The sequence below is a fragment of the Manihot esculenta genome, chromosome 9 (assembly GCF_001659605.2).
Source record: "Manihot esculenta cultivar AM560-2 chromosome 9, M.esculenta_v8, whole genome shotgun sequence".
NCBI classification, from domain to species: Eukaryota; Viridiplantae; Streptophyta; class Magnoliopsida; order Malpighiales; family Euphorbiaceae; genus Manihot; species Manihot esculenta.
The window spans coordinates 3,372,402-3,382,296 of NC_035169.2; the positions used below are offsets into that span (position 1 = coordinate 3,372,402).

The following is a 9,895-nucleotide window of genomic DNA, read 5'->3' on the forward strand; positions in this document are numbered from 1 at the left end:
ACATACCAAATTTAAAGGCAAAAGCAATTGTAATGGAAACTAATTCTTAGGGTTTGTGAAATCAATATTAATTTGATGATATCATCCATTTGTTAAATTAAGAGATCAATAATACGAATAATTTTTTTAATTTTTGTTTATAATTAATTTTTAAATGTAAAAGGAGAAAAATTATCTAAATTAATTAACATAATTACAGTAGCTGTCCATATATACTTACATAAATTAATAATTTTATAACCATTTTTTAATCAACTATACGATGACATTATATTTATTTTATTTTTTATCTATCGTCAGTGAGCAATATTCGATTATAAAAAAATTTATTAAATTAAATTAATTTAAAATTTTAATTTAATTTATTATTTATTTTGATTCGATTCAGTTTTATTCTATCTTTTAACGAGAAAATAAAGATGTTGAAATTTTAAGTCTATACATTTATTTATTTTAGGTCTTATTTGATTGGGATAAATCAATTGGAAAACTTTAAGTTCTCAAAAAATTTTAAAATTATATTTATTTGGTTGTATTTTTACTTAAATTCCTAAAAAGTTGAAAATACTTCTGCTTTTAATGAAAGAAAAATAAGTTATTTCTCATTATGTAATTAAATTACTGCTTTTCTAGAAAATTATTGGCCCTCCATTAACGAGAAAAGAAATAACTACCTCTTGCAGTATATATCCAACCGGTTATTATTCAATTTATTAGTCAAGCCTCTATCAAAGTAAAAAAAAAAAAATGAAATAATGTCTTAAAGTATTTATATTTTTATTTTTAGTGTGAATTTTATTGGTGACTTGCATGTATTTTCTGAATTGAATATACCCTAATTTGAGTTGCATTATAAAATTTAGGCAAGGTGGTGGCTGTAAATAATAAAATATAAATGTGAATAAGACGACTAAATCACATTGATTAAAAAAAATTGTAATATAATAATATATTAATATTAATAAATTAAAAAGAAAAAAGAATGAGCACATGAAAATTCTTTTGGTCAAAAAACGACGACTTGATTTAAAAAAAAAAAAAAAAAATTCTCGAATTATATTTAATCCATTTACACTGCATGAATGGCGGGCATGCATGTGGCCACCTATTGCTTTTTTTTTTTTTTTTTCTTTTATAAAGACAACGTATTGTTTTATTTTCATAATTATTAATATAAATAATATTAAAATATATTAAATTTAAAAATTCAAATAGCATCACATTCTTACAAATAGACCTCACAATAAAATATTATTTATATTAAAATATTATCTTATCTAATAAAATTTTATACTATATTTCATATAAAATTTTTTATTTTATTTTATTATATTTTATATAAAATTTTATATCCATATAATTATATCCTCGCACACATTCCTAATAATATTCAAACTCTATTCATTCCTAACAATATTCAAACTCTAATCTATATAAAAAAATTTATAATCTACATAAAAAGATATGTTATTCTTTATAGAAAATTTAATTATTTATTCAAAATTAAGAGAAATTGTCCAACTAATTTATTTTATTTTCTCTTTTATTTTACAATACATAGTGAACAACATCAATTATTATTTCATATCTAAAATATTCTAAATACAAAAAGATTAATTAATAAATTTATTATAAAATATTTAATGATTATAAAAAAATTAATTAATAAAATTTATAAAATTTAAAATATTTTAATATATTTTTCAAAATAGGGTGATGAATTAATAATTTTATAGTATAAGAATTATATAATAATTTTTTTTCAAAAAAATTATAATGTGGCAATAATATTCGGTGGAATTGGAAGGGTGTTGTAGTTTGTGACTCTCTTCCTTCTAACCTTCGGTCTCTTTTCCAGGCAACCTTCTCCTAAATTACAAAAACATGGCCTCCTCTTTCACAGTATACTAGTACAAAAATCAAGCAAGAAAATGCGAGACCTGGTTGAAGCTCAGGGATCTTAGCGGCGGCCGCCACTTCAAATTCTCATCCTCAAATCTTATGCAGTAGATAATGGCTCATTCCGTCAACAGTTCTCGTGGATCTGTGAAGCTCAATCGCTCATTGTCGTGGATAAGAGAATCGCCTTTCTTCATAGATGATGGCTATTCGTGGAGAAAATATGGGCAAAGAATCATCCTCAATTGTCGATATCCCAGGTATAAATCTTTTTCCCCTTTCATCCCAACAATCATCTAGTATCGTTATGATGAGATCATAAAACTATTTCATTAAAACTATGCTTCAAAAATAGTTTTCAATAAAATATTACTCTTTTCTTTTACATCATAAAGCGGATACGAAAGCTCCTACAGCTCCTTAAAACCTCTAATCCAAACGCTTTCTTAATATGGTAAAGAACTCCGGAACGAAAATTCAATGGTAAAACTCATGAAAAAGTGTTTATCACATTAATGGCAAAAGTCGAGAAAAATAAAAATCAAAACTTTGAAATCAATGCTGTAGAGATTAAATAGGAATTCTTCCAAATAAAAAACACACAATAACTTAGCTAGTTCCCCCTTTGTTTGTGACAGGAATTACTTTAGGTGTACCCACAAGTACGATCAAGGTTGCTTAGCAACAAAACAAGTTCAGAGAATTGCAGAGGATCCATCAAATTTTCGCACAACATACTTTGGCCATCATTCCTGCAGCTTCACTCCCAAGGATGCAGAAATCGTCACAACAGATCCTAATCCTTGGAAGGAGGAGGACATTCAACTCTGTTTCGACAGACCTAAGATTCAGAGAAACACCACAGGATGTGATTTGAATTTGAATCTTAAGTTACCCACGATTGATCCTATTCATAGACGTTCTGTGAACATTACTCGATCTGATTCTTTTGCATCTTATATGGCTACTGCAAATTCTAAGATATCTGGTAAAAAGAATCATCTCAGCTCAAACCAAGAATCTGCAGAAGAGGCTTCGGTTGGACCAGACAACAGTTATTCATCTGTAGAACTTAATTTGGGGAAGGATTTAAGATCATTTGTATCAGCTGAAGCTAGCATGAGTTCTGATTATGGCTCTACAGAGTATTCCTCATCTACTTCTAAAAGTTCTGGCATGAGTTCTGGAGCTGAGCCTATTGATTTTGATGCTGGATTTTGCTTTCATCGTTGATACATGTATGTGCAGTATTTTCTACATAGAGCTTCGAGCTTTTAATGGTAATATTACATGAGGCATTAGGATGATAGCCCACCAATCAAATGTTATATCTGAATGCAATACAAAGAGTTTCTACTAAGAAAGAAAATTTCCATGAGCCAATGGTGAATCTTAATTAATAAGCTTAGTTAAACAAGATCTAGTGGCTTACAAACAAGAGAATACCCAATGGTTTTGACGAGCCAATTGCTTTCAAACCTTGTTTCGACAAGCAATACCATCAGTAAAAGGATTATGATGATCCCTCTTTGATTCTTATATTATCTTCTGCTCTCCACTTAATAACATTTTAGGAGAACAAGAAAAGAAACATAACCCAGATGATTCACATAATGGGTACACTGCTGCCTGAGAAACAATTGAACAACCGGGAAACTGTGGTATTTCCAAAATCACATGATAGCTAAAATATACATATATGAAATCAATATTATCTTATTCTGTATGTCTGATTTTAATATGAGCTTCAACAAGAGGTTCAATATTTCCATCCAAAATAGATTTTAGGTCTGGCAGTTTGATGCCAGTTTTTACATCTTGCACTAGTTTGTAAGGGTGAGACACGTACTTCCGTGTCTCTTTATGGCAAATATCCACAAAGGTGTCTTTATTGATGCTACTTATATCAGAAATCTTTTGCTCCTCTGCAATCACAAGGAGCTTAGCCTTCAAACGGTTAAGGGCCTTTATCTTATTTGCAAAATGGCTCCTTTCACCTGCAAAGTGCACGATATATTTCCACGCTTTCATGCAAGTTACTTAGGGTTGTACACACTAAAATTTTGCCACAAAAAAAAAGAAGTAAATTTCCTGAGACTTACTTGAGGACTGGACACTGATGCCAGTAGGTATATGCTGAATGCAAATTGTCGGTTTCATTCGGTTTCTTTCCTCTTTAAGCAATGAGGATGTTATAACCAAATCCTTATCATTGATTTGAAGGTTAGAAAACGTTCCAAGAAAAAGAGGAACAACATCCACACATGCTGAGCTATTCTGTAACAATTTCCAGTTTTGAACAAAAGATGGTTAGAAGAGATGTTGATCTCACCATAAAAACGATATATCCAAGGATAAAAATTTTATCCTATGGGCCTATGCCCAAACAAGATCAAAGAAAAGGTCAATGAGCAAGCAAGCAAGTGCTGCAAACCCACACTACCCTCTTTTTGTATTATGATGACAAAACTTGAACAAAAATGTGGATAGAGATTATATGAAGTACCTACAGGGGAGAGAGAGAGAGAGAGAGAGAGAGAAACATGTACTCAATAATCATTTCTCACTCGTAAACTCGGTCATGAGTTCTCCCCTTTTACATTAACTTCATACTAAGTAATTTCGAATCAAGGAGATGAAAATTTCAACCTAAGGAGTTTTTTGCAGATGACCATGTAGCAAGGATACTCCTACTCGGCCTTCATTTAATTGTTTTTATTTGGCATGCCTTGCCTTGAAGAGAGAATGCTGAAATTCAGAGACAGTAGAACCATAGCTATTCAAAGCTTACAGGTCTGGAATAGTGATATGGATTTAGCTATCAGCTTTTGTCATCAATTCATTTTCAAAAGGAATTAAAAACAATGACTTCCAAGTGACAAATAAATAAATTGTGGTTTTAATTTTTAGCTTTATTACAGTAATGACAAACTTGACAAAAATAATTCATCCCCTCTATAGAATTCAATAAGTTTGTAAGAATTCAATTCAATTGATTTTTCTTTTTCTTTTTGGTTAATTCTCATGTTTGGAATGAAAAAAATTCAATTCCTTAACATAAAAAAGTTTTCATTTCAAAAGAAATAGAAAGCATGCATGATTGTGTAAAGATTTATTTAAATTCTTTTCTTGCGAATGAATTTTGCCAAACAAACCCCATTTTCACAAGTCAATTGAAAAATATTAACTCATATTAGGAACTCAACAATCAGGAATTCTTCTAATCAAGGTAATAAATGCTTCTAGCCTATGCTTTCATGAATTTAAGTACATGAAGAAATTCAGTTGCTTACCTCATACTGAACAGCAACAGACCCATTTTGAGAATTTATCATGTGATGAATGCCTCTCTCTCCTGAGAGATAGCCATATGCATGCTCAAATTCAAACTCAATAGTTACCATCTGGATACCGCCATATCCAGTCACAGAAGGATGATTCTCAACTAGCCTGCTTTTGTAGCCCAGCTTTTTGGCCCATTTGATATACATGTTCAGAAGATCTTCTGCCCATTTCTATTCAAGGAAATTTGCCATACTACATTAGATAGAGCAAGAATGGATGGTAAATCATACAGGTTATTATGAGTAATGCAATCAAGGCATCAAGCTCTCTAAAGTTGGACATGGTCTGAGCCTATTAATACTGGAAAGAGGAAATGAGGGGAAAATGTTAACAGTTTGAATTCGGAACATCATAACTTTTGGAATATGTGATTAAAGAAGAATTGCATAGAAATTCCTGAAAGTCCCAAAATAATCTACAAATAGAGATCAACTCTTTAAAGCCATTGCATAATTATATTATATTATTAATTATCCCAAGAGTGGAGAGAAATAGCAAGCTAAAATGGTCCTACTGGTGTTAAAACCAATTCCATAATTACCAAACACCCTTGACCAGGAATAACTGATACTTGTTAAAATAACACAAAATTTCCTCAATTATTTAAAAAAAGGATGACATATCATATGAGTGAAATGACATTTCCAACCAATAATGCCATCAAGCAAGAACAAAAACACATGCACATAATAAATTTTCCTGGATCAGAATGTGGGGGCACTTGATTTTGTTGATCAATATTTGTTTCAATAAAAGTGCACAATGATGTCTTGAAACTTAAAGGCACATCACATTTCATCTTATAGAGTAAGAAGTTAAAATCTTTTAATGCTTTTTATGTTAAATTTATATGGAAAATAATGAGAAACAAACCTCAGCATTAAGGCCTCCGGGTCCAGCTTTAATGATTACACATGCTCCCTCTGCATCATATGGCCCCTTAAGAAGCTTCACCATCTCATACTGATCCAAGAATTTGTTCACATCTAAAGATGCGCTATATGCTTGCTTAAAAAGTTGATAATTGATGCCTTCCACCTCTGCCAACTGTGAGATCAGTTTTGCCTCTTCAACCTAAAGAAATAAATGAAGTATTTGTATTTTTGCCTAAATGAAGTGATTATAATATAGTCTATGGGGGTTTTGTTGTGCTTCTTCCTAATCAAAAAGAAGGTTCAAATATCATAATTTCTTTGAATCATCATAATCAATAACTGAATTTTTGTGATCAAGCAATTATTATAAGAAATCAGCTAGAAACATGACATACATGGAAGAAAAGAAGACAGAACATATAGATTCCTATTTTGGTTGGCCTCCTGAAAGGTAAACATCTTGCTCTGCTATAGGTTATAATTTTGATAAGATTAACAATGGTCAGGTAAGGTCCATTGGACAGAATAATCCAAACCTTTTCAAACAATTACATTTATATCCTAATGTTTATTTCTTGAACAATAAAGCCAAATATTTGACATTGGTCACAATTTTAACCATTGGCTTAAATCAATTTTGACCACCTGTCATCTTATGTGGCCTTTTTATATTATCTCTTAAATACTAGAATTTCCATGAGTAAAGTTTAAAGCATGGTTAACTCTTAGTTAATTCCTCCTAAATCTCAAATTAAATCCCTATCCCTAATTGCGTGAAATCTCTAACTCTTTGAACCTTATATTTCTCTATAATCATAGAAATTAACTTTTTTTCTCTCCATTTCCCCATGTGACCAGGGCACTTTTTCCTTTCTTCAAACCAAAGATAAAAAATGAAAAGAATGTCCTCAGCCTCACAATCTGAGCAAAACAGGAGCTCCAACTCTCTTAATCCATTCAGCTCCACGAAGGAATTCCCAACAGTAAATTGATGGGCTTTATCCCTATCTATGACACATAAATTCTTCCACCTAACCCTGTGTTACCAACATGATGGCTGGCATCAACCATACCCATTCTCCTTTGGTAGTGGTAAATATCACCGAGAAATGTAAGATTTAGAGAATTAGAGATTTCGTACAATTAGGGATAGGAATTCAATTTGGGGATTCAAGAGGAATAAACTAAGGGTGAACCATGGTTTAGGCTTTGCTTAGGTGGAAATTTTAGTTATTTAAAAAATAATACAAAAAGCCACATGGAATGACAGATGGCAAAAATTAGTTTTGGTCAAAATTGATTTAAGCTCAAGGCTAAAATTGTGACGCAATGTCAAAAATCTGGTTTCATAGTTCAATAAATAAAGCTTAGAATATAAAGTGACTTTTTAAAAAGATTTGGATTATTTTGTCCAATGGGCCATCAAGTAAACGTTGGAAAACATAATCAATCAATCATGTGTTTAAATCAAATGAAGTACTCCTCAGAAGTAGAGGTAGGTCACTTCATAGATTGGTTGGCAATTGGAAGGCAATGTTTTCCACATGAATCCTAGATGTTCATGAATTTGGGAGAGAGAAACACTATAATACTTCATAATGGATAGATTATTAATATCCTTTGATGTTTGAGTCCCCATGGCTCATGCAGCCAACAATGGGCTGCCCTCATAATTTTCCCCTCTGAAAAGGTAACATAATTCTTTTGATAAACCTTAAGAAAAATATTACTGTAGAACTTCACCTTATATTTTAGGTCTTTGAGGGCATCAATTGCCTTAGCACTATCAGCAAATCTGCCAAGAATTTCATTGGATTTAGCAGGGTCATCCCAGAGGTTGCAGCCACGCATTATTTCTTCCTGCTTGATCCGTCTCACTTCCTCCAGCTCTAGTGCTGTTGGTGCTGACATCTCAGCTCGGAGAACAGCATCTTCAATCTTCTTTTTCAATGAAAAGAAACCTAAGTAAATTCACCACAACTCTCGACTAGAAGTTAGAAGTGCAAAGTAGGGCTGTAGAATGTACAAAGGTGTCGCAGAGTCATAATACAGGCTCCTTACATAATCTACTGTTATAAGATTTCACATGACTAATGAGCCACAATTATCTGTTAAGGTCAATGATATACTAAAGTAGAACATGTGCCTTAACAGCATGCTTTCAAGTTCCCTTTTGTGTTTCTCCTATGCTAATATAAAAAAGCACCATTTGCAACAGAAAGGAGGAAATTTTTCAGAAGTGTAGAAACATATTGATGGTTAGGCTATGGTACCATGTATAAGAAGCTAGTTCAATCCAAATTTCCATGGCATGCTCAAGCTTATGCTAATGAAAAGACATTAAAACTTTAGCCTCCTGCACTATTCTATCTAAAATCATTCAAAAAAAATCTGCTTAACGAGAGCAACAACTATTTTGCTTATACACAATTAAATAAAGGCGACAATTTTTACAGACTAGTTTTAATGCTTTTTCACATACTTCCCTTGTATTTTCAGACATTCAATTTACAAAGTTAACTTGCAGTAGAGAAGGCAATTCTAAAGGTACTCCAGTGAAAAAGCAAGTCAAAGATGGACTTAAATTAGACGAAAAAGTTCTAACAATTTTCTTTCCAGTTACCTTTAGCTTTCTAAGGAACCAACCGGTCAGCAAAGAAACTAACTGAGAATCATTGACGAACAGTTGGCATCTTAACCAAAAATTAAAAACCCATCTCAGTTAAGCTACAACTATAAACTCATATCAAAATCAAACTCCCAATATGGCAATAACTACTCCTCAAACAGAAAAAGGCAAAAAGAAACAAGTGTTTATACATGCAAGCATACAGAGGAAGGCAAAAGGCAAAAAGAAAACATACCCAGTTGTTTGTAGACCTCGTTCTCGTCATCCATGGAATGAGAAGGGCGAATTCTCGAGTATACAAGGAGCTTAGCATGGGATTTATTGGTGTTTCTTGTCGAAGATTGCCACTTTAAGCAAATAGAAGCTGCTCTACTTAGAAATGCAGATTCTGCCAGCATTTTCTTCTCTTCAAGAAGTGCAGAGAGGATGCGAGAATCTGAAATGCAATTTGCGACGAGAATTAGCCGTTGATATGTGGGAATGCTGTGGCTTTCCTCTCCTATGCTCTGCTGCCTTATCCTGAAATTCTCCCTCCTTGCAAAACTTGGCGTCTGGGTACCTGAGGTTGCTCATAATTTTTTTGGGTGGCTGGACTTTGGGGAAATTTATAATACTTAATATCTTTTTTCCTTTTTCTCTATTTTGAATTATTTAAAAAATTAGCTAATAGTAAATATTTTTTATAATAAATATTTTTATTAAAAATTAAATAATTTTTAAAGAAATTAACTTTATTTTTTATATATAATCTCATTAACGCTACTATGTATAAATCTATTAATATAATTTACTTTTTTTAATTATAATGAAAAATAATTTATTTTGTTACAAATTATTTTCCATACAAAGTATTTTTTTTCATAAAAAATATTTTTAATTAAAAATTATTTTTTACGAATAAATAGAGATTTAATCTCAATTTAATCATCAGCATTATTCAATTTAAGCTATATTTATTTCATAAAAAATATTTTTTAGATAAATATTTTTTTAGTTTAATATAACCAAATTTTATATGCATATATCTCAATAATAACATATTTTTTACATATAATTAAATAATGAAAAATAAATTATTTTTTAAAATATAAATTTCATTAAAAAATTATTTTTATACATAAATTATTTTCACGAAATAAACGAAAGT

At 31.0% G+C, this 9,895-nt stretch overlaps 2 protein-coding genes across 4 annotated transcripts; one reads left to right on the plus strand and one right to left on the minus strand.

The window, feature by feature from the left end:
- The first annotated feature begins 1,836 nt into the window (after positions 1-1,836).
- On the plus strand, positions 1,837-3,183 carry LOC110623521 (probable WRKY transcription factor 30). The gene is made up of 2 exons (XM_021768501.2): positions 1,837-2,159; positions 2,538-3,183. The coding sequence occupies exons 1-2, from the start codon at positions 2,014-2,016 to the stop codon at positions 3,130-3,132; spliced, it is 741 nt and encodes a 246-aa protein (XP_021624193.1). The 5' UTR covers positions 1,837-2,013; the 3' UTR covers positions 3,133-3,183.
- A 412-nt stretch (positions 3,184-3,595) lies between these two features.
- On the minus strand, positions 3,596-9,309 carry LOC110623520 (peptide chain release factor PrfB3, chloroplastic). 3 transcript variants are annotated; one of them, XM_021768496.2, is made up of 6 exons: positions 8,984-9,309; positions 7,863-8,080; positions 6,118-6,318; positions 5,193-5,414; positions 4,002-4,176; positions 3,596-3,896 (listed from the first exon to the last, which is right to left on the minus strand). In XM_021768496.2, exons 1-6 carry the CDS (start codon positions 9,144-9,146, stop codon positions 3,616-3,618), a joined length of 1,260 nt encoding a protein of 419 aa, XP_021624188.1. In that variant the 5' UTR covers positions 9,147-9,309; the 3' UTR covers positions 3,596-3,615. The 3 variants fall into 3 exon arrangements, with proteins under 3 accessions (XP_021624188.1, XP_021624192.1, XP_021624191.1); XM_021768500.2 differs by having other exon boundaries at positions 7,863-8,057; positions 8,984-9,089; XM_021768499.2 differs by having other exon boundaries at positions 7,863-8,060; positions 8,984-9,089.
- Between the last annotated feature and the right edge of the window lie 586 nt (positions 9,310-9,895).